The following is a 20,157-nucleotide window of genomic DNA, read 5'->3' as shown; positions in this document are numbered from 1 at the left end:
TCCTTCCCACCCATGGTGCTGGGGATACATAGGGCCTGGCCCAGCTTTGAGGCAGGGCTGAGTGCATGGCTGGCTCAATGCCATGGCAGCTGAAGCAGGCAGTGCTGGGTCTGAGTGTTTGCCACTTGCCTCTTGTGTGGTGAAAGCTGCCCCAGGGTTCACCTCAGCGGCAGAGAAGTCTTCCAGGTCCAGGCTGTGGCAGCACAAGCACAGCAGGAGGTGCAGGGAGCCCATTGCCCTGCCTGGGCCCTGTGCAGACCCACTGCGTGGCTGGGAGCATCGCTGCTGTGGCCCACGTGACCCCTGTGCAGGGCCTGGCACCTCCTTTCCTCCCTCCCTGTGGCAGCTGGATCCAGGCACAGGAGAGGTCTGCAGCCCCAGCTCCCACCCAGGGGGCAAGGGGAAGCAGCAGCTCCACAGCTGGGCAGTGCTCCCAGTGGCTCAGCCATACTCACTGCCTTCTGCCCATGGCTCCCTACTGGCAACCTGGGACCCACACAGCACCAGGAACATGGTGAAGATATAAGAAGCTAGGGCTGGGACTGTTCCTGGTAGAGGTCACTAAACTAGGTATAAGCTATTGGTTAACCCTTTGACCAATATACTTGGAGGAGGTTAAACAATTTTTTAAAATATCTACATCCCTAGCCAGAAGAATGTTTTCCAACCTGCATTTAAAATCTTCCATCAGCAGAGATTCCACAACCTCTCTAGGGAATTCTTCCAATGCTTAACCCCCCATGCTTAGAAAGGTTGCCTTAATCTAAGACAACCCTGAATTTAAGATGATACCCCAATAATTCAATTCTATACATGGAAATGCATAAATTTATTATAACTGACCATATATAGAATCAAATTATCGGAGCATTGTCTTCAATTCATCCTCCACCACTACTGCAGGCAGTGGGGGGGACAGGTTGTGAGGGGCAAAAAGGGAGTAGGCAGCGGGGGGGGTAGTTGGGGAAGAGGTGGTTGAGGAGGTAGTGGGGGGTATGTGGTAGAGCAGGTTGTGGGACAGACAGTAGGGGGGCTTGCGGTATAGAGGCAGAGGGGGACAGGTGGTGGAAAAGGGCAGGCAACTTGCACCCTGACATCTGTCCTGCATCATGTACCCCCCGGCCTTCTCCCTGGCAGACTAAGACCCTCACTTTGCCTGGGGCTGCAGCAGCTGCCTGTCCCTCCTGTTCCCTTGTACTCAATTCCAAGCTGAAGGCCTTTCCTCTCCATGTTAAATAGGGAAAACACCACATCTTGAACCTGGTAGTATTTAAGTAAATACAGTAGTATCTACTTACATTTCTTTATTGTAATTTAAGCTCATTACTTTTTGTCCTGCCCTCTGTGAACACAGAAAATAGTTTATCACCATCCTTTACAAAGCAACACTTTTTGTATTTGAAGACTATTTTAAATCCCCCTACTCACTTTTCTAACTTGAGACCAAATAAATTTTTTCCAACTTTTCCTTTTATGTAATTTTCTACACCTCTAATACTTTTTTTTTGCTCTACTCTGGATTCCTTTCATTTTCTGCACATCTGTCTTTAAGTGCTCCAGATGAGTCCTTACTGGTGCAGTGAAAAAATCACTTCCTGTGACTTGTATGATACACTCCTGTTAACACATCCCTGTATGCTAATTGATTTTTTGAAACAATATTATACTGCTGACTGAACTTGGCTATTCAATACAATTTTAGCAGTCAGAATTTTTTTTTTTAATTCCCTACTCAGTCAGCCAGGTAAATTTCTATTTCCTATGTATTTAAGGGTAACTCCACACTGCACAATGCAGTGCCATGTAGAGGTATCTGAGATAGCTCATAAATAAACTCTCTCAGCCACTGGAAAATGCCAAGCTGTCGCAGACACAAACTCTGCAAAGGCTAATTTCATGTGCTGGATACAATGTAAATGTATCTTATGCATCAGAATGCTTCTGCCCTAACCAAAAGAATCTATATAAAACCTATATTTCTAACAGGAAAAACAAGCATGGGGGGGAAAAAAATCCACACCCCAAATGCTTTCATTAAAGGAAATCTTTTCAGGACCACTTTATAAGTTAGAAAGAAAAGCAGCCTAAATTTGCCTTTACTTTCTAGGTAGGTCATCTTTAAACTCACCAGACACCGAGCAGTCATCAATAATAAGAAGCTGGGGTATATACTGACCAGGGCTGATGTATATTGGCCCTGGGTAAGATCTGATTTTCTGAATTTGCTGACATCAACCAAAATCATTGAGAAAATCCTTTTCAGAAGGGCTTTTCAAGGTGAGCAGAATATACTTTTTAGATTTGATGTGATAAGTTGCAGCTCTAGCAAATCAGATAAGGAACCCCTGAGCATCACAGTTACTGAGAGTAAGACCTCTCATATTTTATAAATGTGCAGTATGTTAAAAACATGGCTCATCTGACATAATTAAAAGAAGGTGCTATGAATTGGGGAACCCAATAAAAAATGATGTAATAGTCAGAACAGAAATGCAAATCTTTATATAACTTAAAATGATCATTTCCATTATAAAATGATGAAATAGCCAGAACAGAAGTGCAAGTCTTTATATAATTTAAAATGATTGTTTATCTCAATCAGGATTATTGTTAAATATACCTTAGTAAAATACAAAGGGAAAAAATAATCCACATCTTTATAATTACACTTTCTACAGTAGTAATGTATGTACATGGAACCTATACACTCTGGACTTCATTCTGACAAGGAAGAGTTATTCACTGACCTAGAAATTAGCAGTTGCCTAGGTAGCAGTGATTATGATGTGGTTACATTTTCTTAGTGCAAACACAAAATGGCACCATGAAGTGATATCTATACTCTGAATTTTAAAAGGGCTAATGTCCTAAAGCTCAAAGCAACTGTCAGCATAACTAACTGCAGACATTAAATTTAAAGTGAAAGCATTAAAGAAAACTGGAAATTTTTCAAGGACATCCTCTTGAATCTCCCCAAATATCATGATTTTACACATACAAAAACAGTTATATTGCTCAAAAATCCATCCTGCTTAAAAGGATATGTAAAGTAGCAATGGAACAGAAAAAAAATGTACTGAAAGAAAGGGAGAGGGGGATGCTAAAGAGTTAAATGTAGTAAATGCTACACATTTAAAAAAAATCTAAGTAAGTAATAAGAAAAAAACAAAGTAATAGATGAAATAACAATGGCCACCTTTTCCTTGACACAAAAGATGGTAAGAAGGCTTTTTTTAAAACAAAGGAACAAAAAGAATGCTATAATAAGATGCCATTTCCCCAGGCTGTGAGGGAACATTGGAATGGAACAGTTTACCATGGAGATTGGGGTCATCGTTGCTTGGGGTCTTCAAGATGAGATAAAAAATCTTTCTAAAGGACCTGCTTTAATCCAGCTTCAGGGAAAAATGTTACAGACTTCATCCAAAAGATCAGACTCGATGACCACAGTGGTCCCTTCTGGCCCTCAGAGTCTATGAATCTGTTTACAACTAAAGCGATGAAGCAACCTGTCAGAAATACTGGTGAAAATTTAAAGTAGCTATAGAATTCAGAGTTTACATTTACTTGTAAGTAAGAGAATTTTTGCCCAGAGCATCTTCCAAAGGTTAAATGTAGTGTCAATTTAACATCCATTCAACAAAGTCTTTCCAATGGATTTGGGTCAGACGCTGAACACTACCTCTCTTACCTGTAGAAAGGACAGACCATAAATTTACCAGTAGTTAAGCTCTGCCCATTTCAGGACAAAAACATTTACTGAAATACTTAGGATTCCACAGTTCTCCATTTCTTTCCCTTGCCTTTTTTTTTCAAAATTCTTTGATGACTCCTCTATAAACCTAAGTGAAAGCAGTGTCAAACCTCAGAAAATGTACCTGGACATCAATGTTGCACCTAATTTTTTTATCCAAAAATAGAACAGTTCTGTGGTCACAGGAAGAAAGCCGTCATGGTCCGTAATGTAACACTGTACCTAAACTGGTACTGACATATCAAGAGAATTAAACAAGCAAACTGATCTGGTATCTAATGCAATGTATTTACTAGGAAAGAATTAATTTGGCTGATCAAGGATGAAAGGCCAGACACATTACAACAGCCCATACATTTTCCCTTAAAAGGAGAGGAACTTGTAAGAGGTGTATAGGATGAATAAGGCCTCTCAGAATGCAATCAAGGAAAGTAGTGCTTAGGTTCAATGTTAGGGGCCAGACTTACATAGTTTTGGTCAGATACATTATGTAGACTAATTCCCCATGGGCAGCGGTGGAATTTTTGCCCAAAGCAAGCAATGGAGCAAGCACTGTCTGGAACTTTTAGGAGTAGGGGAACAACTCCACCCTGGAAGAGAAAAGAATTCACCAGGGGAATTCAATGATTCTTTTGCATCTCCACAGTGTCTTAGCAAAATGGCCTTTTAAAGTACGGTCACGCTTCAGAGAAGTTACCTGGGCATAAACAGAAGAAGAATTTAGCTCAGTAAGTCTGAAAGGCAGTATCACAGCTTTGCCTTATTTAAGATGCAACAGTAATTGCTTCATTATTTGGCTTGGAGAAAACAGTGTCCATTTGAGTCCACATTCACTTGCCAATGGTGCAGAACATTATTATTTACCCAGAATGCAGAAGTATGCCAGGCACCTCACAGGTCAGTATACCCATATACTTCACTGCAAAGTGTAAATGCTGTAATCCACTCCTGCTGTCAGTCCTTTGGCTATTAACAGATAATGTAACCTAAGTTGGAGAATCACTCAATTTGCAAGTCAGACATTCACTTACAAGAAAGAAGCCTGGAGGCTGATTTTGTCATGAGACTATTCCTTATGTGTTACCTCACCTAACACCATGCCCTGCTAATGTCTATTTGTCCTTCTTTTCAGACTGTATTTGTTCTGATTGAGATGGAGCTGTGTGCAGCAGCAGAAGTCCACAGAGTGTCATGGTGATCCCTGTCCACCACAAGAGTGTGTGGGTCTCTCCAAAAAGCAGCTTGCCAAGGAAGGCCTACACAAAAAGAATGAGAAAGATGTTCACAGGTGACAGCTGTAACAAGACAGTCTGCAGGACAACAACTTGGTGGCAGTTTGTAGCTAGTCTAAACGGGCATTGCTAGTTTTAAGTCTATGATAGCATGCTGAATCACGCTCCTGGAAGAGCAATCCCATGATGCCTAGTAGTAGTAGGCCTCTCTCTGTCTCAGAAGACAACAGAATTGCGCCGAGCGAGATATCAGCTAACTGAACTTCTGTGAGTGTGGCAGCAGTGATGCCTAGTATAACACCTGCCTGATAAAACTACTCCAAATGCCTGCTGCTAATCAGTGGTACAGTAGTTAAAATCAGAAAAGACCCATAGGAGCAGAAATACTTAGACCAGGAGTGTCGAAATCATTTTGTGCCTCAGGCCAGATCTGGACTGCAGGCTCCTCAAGGGCCAGGTCTGGTGGTGGCTCCCTTGGCAGGAGTGACTGTGCTAGTAGGCATTGCAGCAGCAAGTGGAGCAAGCAGCTGAGGGCCAGGTGGCTGCTTGCCAGCAGCAGAACTGGTGCAAGTAGCAACTGGCTATGCAGCAGTGGGCCAAGTGACTGCAGGATGAACGAGAGCTGTGTCGCACAGCCCTTGTTCAATCCCTGCAATTGATAGCTATGTTCACTGGGGCCCCACAGCTATGGATTCAGCAGGAGATCATGCTCTCTGCTAGCAATACCTCAAATTTCCCAGCCCACTGGTAGCTGTCAGGCCAGATGCAACAGCTCTGCAGACTGGATGTTTGATATATCCTTGGTTTAGATTGCAGCTCCCAAGACACAAGACGCTCTTCAATTTATCAGCATTGGCTCTTTGCAGAAAGTGTTATCCAAGTTTGTTTATTTAGGCTGTGTAAACCAGGTACCTTTCTGTGATCAGTAAACAGTTCACCACCTTTACAACATTTTCTCCTTGTTGGATCCTGCAAATGTTACCCACTGCACTGTCATTTTTCTCCTTCTGAATTGCAGCAGGCAGCACAATTCATCTAAGGGAATATATATTGCTGTGGCTCTTTGCTTAACACTGACTTCATGTTGCTCCTGAGCTGGCCAGGACTGAGTGCCACTGTACAAGATCATGCAGTTCCTATTCCTGTTGGTAGAGGATTGGTCCCTGTTGTTTTGTCCAACCTAGCTGTAAAGGCTCTAAGTGATGGGACTACCTGGACAGACTATGCCATAGTTTAATATAGAACTATTTATTTTCATAATCAGTCTTAATTTCATCTTAACTTCATCTCATTCATACTTTCATCCCATGACTCTGGTTTATAGTTCCCAAATTCATCTCCCCTTTGAGAATAAAATCGTTACCTCACTAAAATCAATGGCAAAATTCCCATTGATTTCAAAGGGGCCAGGATTCCTTCCCAGTATTTATGCCATATGATATTAGTAGACCGTCTATTCCCTTTCGCTACTGACCATCACTTTGCCCAGCAACCTGTATTCAGTTGTTTCACACCCTTCTTGTAGATCAATTCCCACAGACCCTAATTTTTGTTGTTCTTTTGTCTGAATAATTTTTAGTTTGTCTATATCTTTTGGAACCAAGGGAGGCTAACCTGAAGTCCACTGAAGTCAGCAGAAAGATACCGAGTACTTGGATCTGTGCTAAAAATTGGGCAAGGGTTACTTAAAATAGGGAAATGAGATAAATGTTTCAGTTTAGGAGTTATCAGAAGGAAAGGAAACTCAGAAGTGTAGTATTCTCCTCATGCCCATGGGCAATAACTCTAAAACCAAAACTGGGGATGGTTTTAGCTCTGGGCTTGTTAAAAAGTAAGTTTTTCAATAGATGCAGGACAGAGTGTCCTGGTTCTATCTCAGAGGTCCACACATCTTACTGCAGGCACATGGAAGATAATGACAAACCCTGAAGTTATTGAACTTGATAGTGCTGTGGATGGGATGAATAATTCCCTCTGCTAAATGAATTAGTAAGACAAATTCTACAAACTCTGTCAGGAAAGAGGCCAATGAGCTGATATGTAATGTGATTATCTTGTATCTACCTAGTGAACGGATCTTTTATCTCCCTCTGGCCTAAGTGGTGCCAGACATTGCTGGAGACAGGAAAATGAACTAGATGGACATAGGTTTATCCAGAATGGCATTATCTTACCATATGTCATTAGCAACTCATCCTTATGGCATGAAAACATTAAATCAGCTCTACTCACAGAAGAGAGGAAGTTGGAAGCTGTTGTTGTCACAGTGGCAGTAGCTGAGGAAGAGGAATACCGGAGGGCTTTTGCAAAGAAAGTCCACATGACTGCATTGCAGGCAAGTACCAGGCCAACACATCCTATTTGGAGCAGCACGTGTAACTGCAAAACAGGAGAAACATACATATTTTGGCTCAAATTCACTTTCCCAACTACCTCAGAAACATCTCGTGGAAAGTGAAATTAGTACAATCTGTGAAATTATCTGGACCCAAATTACAAACGCTATTTGGTGAGATCTCAACTTTTGTTTTGTTACTAACAGGCTAAAGTCGGTGACTCCAAAAAAGGAGAATTAAGACATTTTAAACTGAAGATGTACCACACATACCCATTCCTCCTCCTTCCCTTATCACTAAGGAAAGAAAACAGATAACAGGGGAAGTTGAGTAAACAGAACTATGGTTCTTTTCTCTACCACCCTTTCCTGAACAAAGAATTCCTTGGTGAAGGCCTGATCCTACATGGTGCTGGCCACCCAGAATTCCTTTTCTTCACTGAATGCCTTGGAAATTTTCATGACCATGAAGGAGAAGCTCATGTTTTGTGTAAAACTAGGCCCCACAGCATATGAAAAACATATACTGACAAGAAAGGGGTGGGGTATGGGATTTGACGGGAAGGAACAGGACAGGATCTAGGAAGATCTCAGATTCAGGGTCCAATACATGTAAGTCACTTCTTTCCAGCCATACATAATGGGCCAAATTCAGCCTGAGCATAAGACCTGAATAACAGCACTGAATCCTTGAGTTAATTTTGTTTAAGCAAGAGCTAAATTTGGTCCAGAATCTGTCCGCAGCATGACATGGAATTTGGACCAAAATGAATTCAGGATCAAATCACTGCTCCTAATAAGCCTCCTAACAACTACTCTAACAGTGTTCACAACGGGCCATTACGGCAGAGCCAAATCATGCTTCCTCTACCAGCTAATGTTTGAGGAGTTAAGTGTTACTGTAAATTGTTTTGCATGCTGAGGGAATAGCACACGTTCAAAGAGTGCTTTATCCTAGAAAACAAATATCTAAATTCAATCTGGCCACTGAAACTGTGGATTAAAAAAATAGCAGCTTTGAGACAAATCTCCTGATGGACAAAAACAGAGGCTTAAGTTTTGACTGTATTAGAACTAAAACATAGGCTTGATCCTGCAAGGAGCTCTGTCCAGTATAGACCTTTGCCTTCTGCACTTCTGGTAATAAGCCTGGGACCTCTGTTTGGAAAGGGGGTGCAGTTTTGCTTAAGAACCCTGTCCTATGTTTGTAAACTTAAACATTCCTCCACCATTTAAATTGTCCCTGAGGTGTCACTGCATTAATCACCAGATGTTATGTACTTGATGTAGGTATATAGGCAGATCAGGGAGGAAACTGCAGCTCCAAAAGCCCAGCAAACATCCCTTGAGTACATACATGTTGGCAGCTGAAAAGCCACGGCTTTGTCTACATGTTAAATTAATGGCTATGCCTTCATGGTATGCAATTTATCCTGGATGCCACTGAACACCTAAAATGGATCGATCTTGAAGTGGTCATTAATGTAAGAACCCTTGAACAAGCACACCTGAAAGGTGTTGCCTCTTGTATGGGGATTAACTACTCTTTATTAACAGTCAAGAGAGATTGTTTAGCAGGAGCTGGGGAGCGAACATAATTTTCTGAAACCCAAATATGTTGAGAACAAGATTAAAGATGACAGATCACGCAGCAGAACTATTCGAGAACGTCCGTAGAATAATTCTACAGGACTTGCTTGCTGGATTTACAGATCTGTTTCAATTACAGCTTGATGGTGATGCTGAAGCTTGGAGGTCTGAGTTACCATGATAATCGTATACTGGTCATCACTATTGGCTCTTCACTGTTAGGACTCTGCTCCAATGGGCTCAATTCAAGTTGACCCTAAAGGCACTCATGATGAGATGTTCAAAAGCAGTCAGTATTGGCTCTAACTCTGTTCTCTCTGAAATTTAGGGTAAAACTCCCTTGACTTCAATGGCAGACTAATTCATAGGATCATAGAAAAATAGGGCTGAAAGGGACCATCAAAAGGTCAGGTGGTCCAATCTCCTGTTTTAAGCAAAACCATCCCTGCCTAAACTGTTTCAGACAAATGTTTGCCTGGGCTGTACTTAACTTCCAGTGAAGAGGATTCATAGATTGTAAGGCTGGAAGGGACCTTGGAAGATCATCAGGTCCAGCCCGCTGCACCATGCAGGAAAGATAACTGGGGGTCAGATGACCCCCGCAAGGTGACTGTCTAGTCTCCTCCTCGAGATTTCCAGGGTCGGTGATTGCACCACCTCTGGAGGGAGCTTATTCCACAGTCTGGACACCCTAGTTGTGAAGTAGTTTTTCCTAAGATCCCACAACCGGATGGAGTCAGGCCTATGCTGAGCTCTCCTGAAAACCCACACCATTCCTGGGGTGAGCCTCTCACCCTCCCCACGCTTACTAATTATCTTGAGTGGATACCTGTACTTGGACCCCACTCACCTTTTAGAGAGTGTGGGGCTGTGTCTTGAGGGTCAATGAGAGATGGGGTGGCCATAATAAGGCAGAGCTGTGGTGTGGAATTTGCTTTGCTTTGCTCCAGAGCCTTGCTCTTTGCCCTTTGAATCAGCCTACTTTCCAAACAAACTCTTTATTTCTATAGTTATAACAGGGTGGCCCATCCCCCTAAAAAGGGCAGCCAGCTTTACTGAACAGATGCAGCCACGGGGAGGCTGCTGATAAGAGAGTGGCTTATTGAGAGTTAAAAATGCCAGAGAGAAGAGCAACAGGGCAACAAACTGTGAGGGAACAGTCCAGACAGAGCCAGAAGCAAGCAGCGGGCTGAATCGCTGGCTGCACAGAGGCCAGACTACTGTGCTAGGGCCTGAGCAGGACAACAGGGTTGTGTTTTGCTTGCTTTGTTTGTCAAGGACAACTATTTGTTCACAAACTGGCTGAGAAGCTCCTCAGGGAGCAAAAGTCTGCCTGGAGAATCTAAGAGGAGAGGCAGCCATGTGCAATAATGCTGCTGATGGACGGGGCAATCTGAGAATACAGAAATTAAAAAAAAAAAACTCCTCCACATCTTAACTACTTCAACATATTGTGTTAAAAACCAACCAAAGAATGTGCCTGCCACAAAAGACACTTTTTATTATCAAGAGATGCTCATAATGGCCTCTTGTGGCCTCAAAGTTAATCTTTTAAGGGAATCTCCATCTCAAATGGATCCTTTTTGTGCAGCGTGCCTTGCTAACCCTTCTCTAACGCGGAACCCACTTATTCCCACTGGCAGTGAAATCAAGCAACCTGTGCTCAGAGTATGCATGTTCACAGAAACAACTCTTTGCAGAATGCTGCTTGGACAGAGGATCCAGGTTGTAGCTGTGCTGGTCTAGAGGAAAAGGCAAACAGGAAATTAAAGATTCTTTTTTTGTAAATAAAGATTTTTTTTGCAAAATTTTTGTTGGTCTAATAAAAGTTATATTCTCTATTATGAGTCCTGATTGTCTTATACAGAGGAGACATTTCTAAAAAGCTATGTACACCTATGTGGCTGTAAGCTTAATTTTCTTACAAGAACTGTAACTGTTTTCAAACGAAAGAATGAAAACATAATCTTCCTCCTAAGGACTGTGTGAAGGACAGCCTAATAACTCAATGGCTGCTCTTAAAACTGGCTTTTCAAGAGCTAGAACACATTTGATTACATGCTTACAAAAAATGAAATCACCCTCCTGATACAAGAGAAAAAAAGAGGAGGAAAAAGATGTGTATCACTCTTATCTCAGGTAAAATGCAAACCATGACCCCTTGGGAAGAAGTAATCTATTTTTTTATCTAGCTACCACTTTCCTGGTCCTGAGAATGATGGTTGATATTTCACCATTTAATTTCACATTCTGTAGCTCTTAAATACAGAGCACTTCAACTCACTAAAACTGCTACATCTGCCTATGGCTGCTATGGAGATGCTCTCTGAGTGAGATTGTGCAGGTTTAACACAGCCACCAGGATACGGAAACATCTTAGAACAAAAATAGTATTCTTGCAAAATTTCAGTCACTCACAGGAACACTTGCGTGTTTGCTTAAAATTACCGTTATGACTAAAAAAGGATAGTAACTCGCATTCAAGATAGACATGAAAAAAAGGCAGCTGGAAGAAACAACTAATTTTTTAAAGAGATACAAACTAGATAGTTTGTCATCACTACTTCAAATTAGCAACAATTGACTAGTTAATTAAAAAAATAAAGGGAAAATTTCAGGAAAAATATTGACAAAACTTTTTGGGCTAGGATTATAGCTACAAATCCTTCCTGGCCCACCCCAGAACGCGTCTGTATGCCACCGGGAGACTCTCCTCCACATAGCTGAGCAGACACTTGCCTGGCCCAAAGCACCACTCAAGCAGGTGCAGGGAGGTGATCCTCCCCCTCTGTGCGGCACTGGTCAGAAACTGTGCTATGTACAGTGGTGGCGCAGAGGTATTTTGATGGGTGGCCCAACCAGAATTTCTAGCCATAACCCCAGTCTCAAAGCCAGTTCCTTATTCAAGCCATTATACTTAGCATAGTGGGCATGGGGGCTGTTACTTGGCAGCCTGGCACAGCCAAACTATGCTTTGGGCCGGGCAGGACTGTGGTCAGGGTTCTTTGGGACAGTCCCCCTAGTGGCATCAACAGGAAGTTTGGGGTAGCCCAAGAAGTATTTTGCCCCATAATTCCATCCTAATCTGATCTTTTAGGGCTCTGTACTTGATGTGGGATATTATTTTACATATTAATTAGTACATATGCATAGCTAATAGCTAATTCTCTCTTTAGGATGTATAATTCATTAATAACAAGCTTTACTGGGTCTAGATTAGCTTTGCAAAAGGAATAGGGAACTGGGAATAAACCACCAACTTCAGACTCATGTTTGATGACTTGTTGGTGGTAACCCTTCTCAAAAATGATTTTTAGTTACTGGTTATACCTACAGTCTTAACATTTGTTTAAAGCACAAATACACCTTTTGGTATATGTTTATCTATCTAAATATCTGATACTACCTACACTATGTATTTTAAGCATTCTTGTGGCTAAAAAAAAGCAATTAAGTTCAAAAGCAGTAGAGATCTCTACAAAGACATTTAAAACATCTGAGGAGAGGAGACATGATGGAAATCAAGAGCTGAATCTAGCTTTTCTTGTAATGACTGAAAGGAGGTACAACAGAACTAAAAGGAGGAAATTGTTAGCAAGAGAGAGGAATAAGAACAATTGTTTCTTGGTAATACAAAACTGCAGCAACATCCATCTTTTCCAGGGAGAATGTTGCAAAGTTACAAAACATTTGGTTGCAGTGGTTTCCCAGGTCATGCTAGCTTTCCTCTTGTACGATTTTACGAAAATGTCACTAGAATATTTTGAAGCTATTATTTGTCTGTATACTGACAGCTACTTTTACGCATTAGTCAGTCTCCTGGTAACTGTAAGAAAGCTGCAGTATAAATTGCTGACTTATAGTAAAGCACAAGCCAGAATGGCCTTGGCATTAATCTCTGGACACTGAACTACTAAAGGAAAAGGGCAGGCCTGAGAAGGCTCGGCAAAGAAACACCACCACAATTTACATTCTCTCATTAAAGACGCTCAACACCAGAAAAGCACCTGTGGTGGCTGAAGAGCATTCTCATTTAGTAGGTTCAGAATGGATGCATGAAGGAAACCCGTTATCTTAACGCATAAATGTAGCATACTCAGGAGCTTTACCCTGACATAAATTCTATGTCTAGGAAACCTGCCTAACAGAATTAAATAGAGCAGCATGCTGGCACAAAAAGTCACCAAACAGTGAAGACTGCCTTTGATAACCCACCCTTCTCACTAGATTTATCACTCCCCTCCACAAGTGAGAGCTCTGTGGTAGAAAGCAACTGCTGCTTCCACATCTTCAGACACCTCGAAAAGGGACCCAACATCACCAACACAAAGCCACAATTGCTCTCTAGCAATTTAGGCCACAAGCTGCTGATCTGCCCCTGTCTCTGGGGCCAAGCCTGGAAGACCTGCAAATGATTTAATGCAGAGACCCCGTGTTTCTTTCCCACTGCTGGAAACAATCTTGGGGGCTCTCCGTTCTCCCCGCTCCCTGTACGGCAGTAGGCAAACACGGCCCAGGACTAAACCACCGTTTTCGTGCAAGAAGCCACTGGCTAGAGCTGCTGTGGGCAGGGGTGGACGTACTTAAGTGGGGACTGCGCTGCTTTAAGCAAGGGGTTGGACTGACGCGGGCCCGCAAGGCCTTGGCAGCGCTGCATCAGGGTCGGGGCAGGCGCCAGCCTCAGCCCAGCCCCGAGGAGGGGATGCGACTGCAGGGGAGCGGCTACTTCTCAGCGTGCGAGCGGGGCGGGAGGCTCCGCCGGGTAGCAGGTGCCTCTTACCCAGGCGCAGGGGCCAGCGGCCGCCTCGCCCCCCTGGGCGGCCGCCACGCAGACCTCCCGCAGGTACTCGGCGCCCAGAGCCAGCTTGGCAGAGCAGGCGGCCAGCGCCCCCAGGAGGCCGGCCGCCGCCGCGCACGAGGGCCCCGCGCCCCACATAGCAGCGCCGCCGGGGCTGCAGCCGGCGGCTCTTCCTGATCCGAAGGGGCTCGGGTCACGTGATAGAAGTGGGAGGGAGGCGGGGAGCTGCAGCCACCCAGTGATTGGCTGAAAGGGCTTCCTGCCCTGCCTCGCCTAGTCCCTCAGCAATCCCCACCCCCAGCGGGCTCAAAGCGGGCAGTTGGGCGCGGGGGGGGAAGAGGCACTGAGCCCTAGACAGTGACAGGCGGGCATGGGCTGCTGCCCCTGTAAAGGGGACAGAGCCAGAGCTGATGCCTGATGGGAGAGGCGAGGGTGGTACTTAAATAACACTGTGCAATAGCCTGCGGGGCAAAACCCGTGCTAGTACGCTACTGCGCAGTAGTGTTAGGCTACTGCACACAGTTGGTATCAGTAAAAAAAACTGTGCGCCAGCACTACTGTGCAGTAGCACCACTTACTCCGCATTGATTTAGTACTTGGTTATGCAAGTACTAAACGTAATGCACTGTAACTACAGCACATTAATGGCAGTGTAGATGCATCTACTCAGTACTAGGTGGCACTGGTAATGCATAAGGGGTGTATAGAGGTGCCCCCTATGAAAAGGTGGCCTACATGGCTGGTGGCATCTGCAGGCAGCCCATGTTTGGTGCTGGCTGCCACAGATCCCTGCTGCTGACAGCATTGCAGCTGCCTGTGGGAACTCCACACCTACCATCACCATGCCCCCCCGGCCCCCAGGTGCACACAGCATTCATGCTAGGTGGTGAGGACTCAGGGCCCCTAGAATCCCTACCCCTGCCAAACCAGGTCCAATGCAACTAGGCAAAGCCCAATACTCAAGCTGCACAATTCAACCCAGCAGAGCTCCATCAAGTCTGTATGGCTCAACTACCAGTCACCTCCCTTCCAGGCCCCTCAGTCTGGGGCTTCAGATGCTGCCCAAATTCAGTATCCTACCTCCAAGGCCCAGACTGGGATACTTTTGAGTTCAGATGCTGTACCTTGCCATCCCCTTGGTCTTGGTCTTAGCCAAAAGGCTCCAAAGTACAAACTATACATGATAGTCCAAACCAACCCTCACGGGTGAGGGCAGTTCCAGACTCTCACTCCTGTGCCCATGTGTGGAAAAGCTCTAGACATTTCAGGTTCCAATTTCTGAATTCTCACCCATTCCTCTGAGATAAAGAGCTCTTGGCCAATTCAGTAGGGAGCCAGGAAACTTGAGTCATGATCTGTGATCACTGTTCTTTCCTAGGGTCACTTAGCATCCGGTGTGATCACTGGCTTATGTATAGCGACTTACTCAAATTGCAATGTCACGATTTTGTGGAACCTGCAGAAAACAGTGGTTTCCAGTTTTCCACAGAATTACCAGAAACAAAAAACATACTAAAAGCCAGCAGCAACTGCATGACCAAGGGGAGCAGCCGAGATGGCAGACAGCTGCTGCTGATTGGCCAAGGGCTGCCCTTCATGCAGCCCCCTCCCCCCCAATCACAAATCAGCAACCAGGAGCACTGCTGCACAAAAGGACAGCTCTTTCAGCCCATCAGCACTGAGGAAGCCCCCCCCACCCTTGGCTGCAATAGGCCTGGGAGAACAGGAGCTGGAACTGCTGTTGGCCAGTGCAATTATCTGTCTGCCAGCTTGATTTGAATAGGTCCCTACCTATTCATCTCAACACCTTGAAACTGTCTATCACACTCCGCTTTTCTCATATGTTACTCATGGTTCAGGCTGAACAGCTTCTGGGATCAGAGTACCTGTGAGAAGGAACGTAGCGCTAGACCCAGCACAGCAAAAAGGGCTGTGGGATGTTCAGGACTCCCCAGCAGTAACCTCTCTCAGGTCTGCTGTGTCTGGATCTCTCCCAGAGACCTGAGGAAAAGTACTGTGGTACAGGAAAACTTGCCTATGTCCCTAACTATACAGTTGGTCCAGTAAAAGCTATCCCCCACAAAAATCCTCACCTCTTGCATTAGCCCTAGATCATCACACCTACAAGAGGAATTGATGACTGTCGGGGAGCCCTCAACACCCCTCTTCCCTTTTTGCTGTGCTAGGTCTATCGCTACGTTCCTTCTCATAGGTACTCTGATCCCAGAAGCTGTTCAGTCAGAACCACAATGAGTAGCGTGTGAGAAAAGATGCATTGTGAGGGACAGTTTCCACTGAGTTGAGATACCAAGCCAGTAATCGCACCCAATGCTAACAAGATGACCCCCAGAAGGAACAATTGTCACAGGTCATGACTCAGTTTCCCTGCTTGATTGGTTAAGGGATGTTATCTCTGAGAAAAGGGCAGGAATCCAAACCGTACAAAACTGCTCCACACAAAGGCAGATGGGGGGTGATGTCTGGAACAGTCTTCACTCATGAGGATAGATTGAAGGGCCTGAATCCTTCCTTCCCACCTAGAGAATGTCATCTGTGTATTCTCTACTGTATATAGCTGTTCATGGTAAATGTTGCCTACTTAACATCCCAGTAAAATGGTGTATAGTTCAGAGGAACTTGGTTTGGCTTCTCTTGTACTTTGTTGAATAAAGTAAAAGCCCCCAGCCCAGTGAATTTAATGTGACAAATGAACTAATTACTAAGAGGTATTTTTTTTCTTTTAATTTTGATCAAGAACAGGATACATCCACTCATATTTTGCCTGCTTATGAGGAAGAAACATCCAAACTGTAGTCATCCCTACTCCTGTTTGGTTTTTTTTTACAATGGTTTTCACTTCCTTTTATGCATCCCACTATAAAATACAGGCATACCTCGTTTTATTGTGCTTCGCTTTATTGCGCTTCGCAGATATTGCGTTTTTTTTACAAACTGAAGGTTCGTGGCAACCCTACGTCGAGCAAGTCTATCGGCGCCATTTTTCCATCGGCGCCATTTTTTCCAACAGCATTTGCTCACTTCACAATTAAGGTATGTACATTGTTTTTTTTAGACATAATGCTATTGCACACTTAATAGACTACAGTGTAGTGTAAACATAACTTTTATATGCACTGGGAAACCAAAAAATGTGTGTGACTCGCTTTATTGCGATATTCGCTTTATTGCGGTGGTCTGGAACCGAACCCACAATATCTCCGAGGTATGCCTGTAGAAATTAATGTGCATGGGTCCAAATGACAGAGTTTCATGTTTTTCATTTGTAATAAAACAAAATTATTTTATTTTTCACAAGACTTATTTAAAAAAAACCCTGAAGTTCCATAAACAATGAAGTATTGATATCAAAGACCTACAACACAGAAGAGACTACAGGTATCATCACAGCTGCATTTGCTGCTGCATTACAATACCGAGCATTCTGCAATGTGTCAGGTAGACAGCACTGGTCTACCCTCAAATTAGTTTGCTAGTCTGAGATATTTTATGCAGGAGGCAAGGTCGATTTGCACGTTATAGACAGCTAAAACAGCTTTTGTAAGCAATGGGCTTTATCAAATGCTGTTTTAGTCTCTAAAGCACAAATCTACCCTGCTTGACTTCAGACTGACATAGCTAAGTGGGTACTTGGGGAAAGGGGGTTATGGCGTAACACCCTGAAGGAAATAACTGAAGAATGGTAGTATTAAATTGGAGGAACAAGCCCACATTTTTGGTGTGCATCTGCACACTTGGAAGACTACAGGCCCTGTGAAACAGCTAAAGTATTGTGGAAAAAAGGCAGAATGACTGTCCAATCATCTACGCTTAGTCTTGAGAAGCTATATCCTTCTAGAGGGAAGGGACTATTTCCTAATCTAGTCTAAATAAGACAAGCCAAAGCCTTCTATTTTCTGGTGAACATATTTGAGGTTAGACTGCCCTGTTATCTGCTCCAATCTAGCCTCCAAGGAGAAAACAAATCTGTTATTTCCCTACCAAATATTAGCATATTTGAATTAAATTCTTATTTAAGTTGAGGGGAAAAAAAATACTTTGCAGGCAATGCAATGGAATCTCACTAAATGTCTCACACTGCAATTCACAAAATGGTGGTCTCCCTTTTTCTTAAATATTTAATAATGACTCATCACTACTGTAACACTTCACCGTACAAAGATAATAGATACACTACAAATACTAAAACCCAAACATCTTTATCCAATGAACTTTATTACATCTTTATCCAATGAATATTTTGTGGTATATCAACTAATTTACATTTTGCTTATCTAAATTTTTCAGTCATTTGTAAAATCCTCAGTGTGATTAATGAGGTTCTACTATAATCTTAGAAGATGCACTTTCCACACATTAACACTACTGTGACCAGACTGACTTCTGCTTGAGAAAAAATTAGTTATATAGTATTTAAGCAAGTTAACCAATGAAGGCAGTCTCCACAAAGCAAATGTAAGAACAGTGTCCACCACTGCAGAGGTCATTCTCTAAGCTTAGAGAGGGAGAGAAAAAAGATAGGTTTAAAAGCATCTGAATTCCAAACAAGAACAAAAAAAATATAATGCCACAAGTTGTGCCACATTAACGGTACTATTTACATATCAGTTTATTATTAAATTGACATTACTGCTTTGTTGAAAAAGCCTAAGTACAAAATATTTTCAAGGAATGAGCATTAATGTTTGACAGATTAATCACAACAGTATGAACATGCACTATTTAAACAGATAAAAATATTACAAAAAGTTGCTTATGGGAATTTCCATCTTTCCACAAATTCATCTGCTGAAGAAATAATGTTTTTGGGGTGAGGGGGAGAGAAATCTGAAGGACAAAAGAAACAAGATGAGACGTTTCAGTGAAAACAAACCACTTTTTCTTCACAAGCAAGGCACAATTGCAACAAAGTCTTTCAGCACATAAAATAGGGTATTCAGGTAAGACTGTACAGCACCTTCAGTATGAGAAAGTTCAGAAGGCACTGAAAAGCTGTTGGATGAGCTGGGACTGATGCTCCACTAAAAGCTGCCATCTGGCACAATACACAGCTTGACATACCTAGTTATCTTGAACCCATCAGATGAAGGGCTATGGCTCAGCACTGAAGGATGACTTTTGTAAACTGGCAGTTCTGTGTTTTTAAATCAATGAATATTTTTGTACAATGATATTTGGGAATGGTGGTATGGCAGCTTATAATAATTCCTTACATCATTCAGATTTTTTAGCTTCTTTCAACACAGCATTTTCAATACGCAGTTTTTCAACCTCCTGTGAAGAGAAAAATACAGTACCTAGTATTATGAGAATATCTGTCCAAAGGGATTATACTCATCTCAAATGTCAAGTCATCAAATCAACTTATTTTAAAGTTGTACACTCGTTCAAGGATCCTGTAGCTCCATGAAACAATTCTAACACTGATGATGAAAGTGATGTTATGACTAGGGATTTGGATTTTCCATTCATCATGGAAAAATGCAGTAAAATGCGGATTTTCTCTTTTTAAAGGAGAAAAACCCACACTTTCCTCTTTTGAAGGAAAAAAAACATGGGAAACAAAGTTTTCTTGCCAGTCTGCAAAGGGCTAGGGGAAACAGGAGGAGGGCAATCAGGCAGGGGGCGTGATGTGCATGTTCACACATATACACGTACATGGCAGCCAGGCAGCATGAGAGCAGCTCCCCACAGGTAAGTCGGGGGGGGGGGGGGGGGGGGGCTGCTAAGTCCCCCATAACAAGGGACAGAGGGAGGGACGGAGTTGGAGAGTGTGCGAGGCTTGGGCCCTGGGGCTGGAATGTGCAGCTGCAAGGCCCAAAACAAAGCAGCAGGCAGCTCCTTTGGGGGAAGTGGCAGGGAGCCAGCCCCGGGGGGGGGAAAACGACACACGGCATGTACCCCCAGATTTATGTGCAGGGTGAGGGCAGATGCAGGCTCAGGGCTCCCCGCCCTCCTCTCAGAGCCTCTGCAACCCAGCAGGTGGGACCCAGCGCAGCAGGACAGAGCAAGGTGGGGAGGCTCAGGGCTACTGCCATGAGCCTTGTGCTGCCATGGCAAGGCACTCCCTGTCCCCCAGCAGTAGCAGGGGACAACCCCATTCTGCTGCCCCTGCTGCTGTGGGGGGGGGGGCAGGGGGTGCCTTGCCATGGGGCTCTTGGAGGCAGCACTGAGCCTTCCTGCCCTGCTGTGCCAGGTCCTACCTGCTGGGCTGCAGAGGTCATGGAGGAAGGACAGCAGGTCAGGGTGCCCCAAGCCCACAGCTGCCAGCCTGCATCTATGCGGCCTTTGGGGGAGGGAAAGCCAGGCTCTATGTTCCACTCCACTGCAGCAGCCACTGCCTCCTATAGGCGCAGTTGGGGCTGCAGCCCTGAGTCTCTGGCTCCACAGCCCTGGCAGCTGGGGGCCCCCTTTGGCAGAGGTAGAGGGC

At 43.9% G+C, this 20,157-nt stretch overlaps 2 protein-coding genes across 2 annotated transcripts in view; both read right to left on the bottom strand.

Annotated features, from left to right (window-relative positions):
• Positions 1-1,324: 1,324 nt before the first annotated feature.
• On the bottom strand, positions 1,325-13,891 carry TMEM42 (transmembrane protein 42). The gene is made up of 3 exons (XM_090048893.1): positions 13,692-13,891; positions 7,219-7,365; positions 1,325-5,010 (listed from the first exon to the last, which is right to left on the bottom strand). Exons 1-3 carry the CDS (start codon positions 13,845-13,847, stop codon positions 4,867-4,869), a joined length of 447 nt encoding a protein of 148 aa, XP_089905019.1. The 5' UTR covers positions 13,848-13,891; the 3' UTR covers positions 1,325-4,866.
• Positions 13,892-16,541: 2,650 nt separating this feature from the next.
• Positions 16,542-20,157, bottom strand: part of KIF15 (kinesin family member 15) — a 56,334-nt gene continuing 52,718 nt past the window's right edge. The window contains exon 35 of the mRNA XM_090050400.1: positions 16,542-19,001. Coding sequence (XP_089906526.1) covers positions 18,942-19,001 — 60 coding nt within the window. The 3' untranslated portion in view covers positions 16,542-18,941. The remainder of the gene's footprint in view (positions 19,002-20,157) is intronic.

The sequence above is a fragment of the Crocodylus siamensis genome, chromosome 5 (assembly GCF_052110815.1).
Source record: "Crocodylus siamensis isolate JL-2025a chromosome 5, ASM5211081v1, whole genome shotgun sequence".
In the NCBI taxonomy this organism is placed as follows: Eukaryota; Metazoa; Chordata; order Crocodylia; family Crocodylidae; genus Crocodylus; species Crocodylus siamensis.
This window is presented reverse-complemented; position numbering and strand designations above follow the sequence as displayed.

What these genes read in the sequence shown, in the direction of transcription:
- TMEM42 (XM_090048893.1), bottom strand. Translation starts at nt 13,847, where the DNA reads ATGTGGGGCGCGGGGCCCTCGTGCGCGGCGGCGGCCGGCCTCCTGGGG. An exon ending in CCGCTGGCCCCTGCGCCTGG is followed by an intron (nt 7,366 to 13,691) that starts GTAAGAGGCACC and finishes CCTGTTTTGCAG; the next exon opens with TTACACGTGCTGCTCCAAAT. An exon ending in CTTCCAACTTCCTCTCTTCT is followed by an intron (nt 5,011 to 7,218) that starts GTGAGTAGAGCT and finishes CTTTTTGTGTAG; the next exon opens with GCCTTCCTTGGCAAGCTGCT.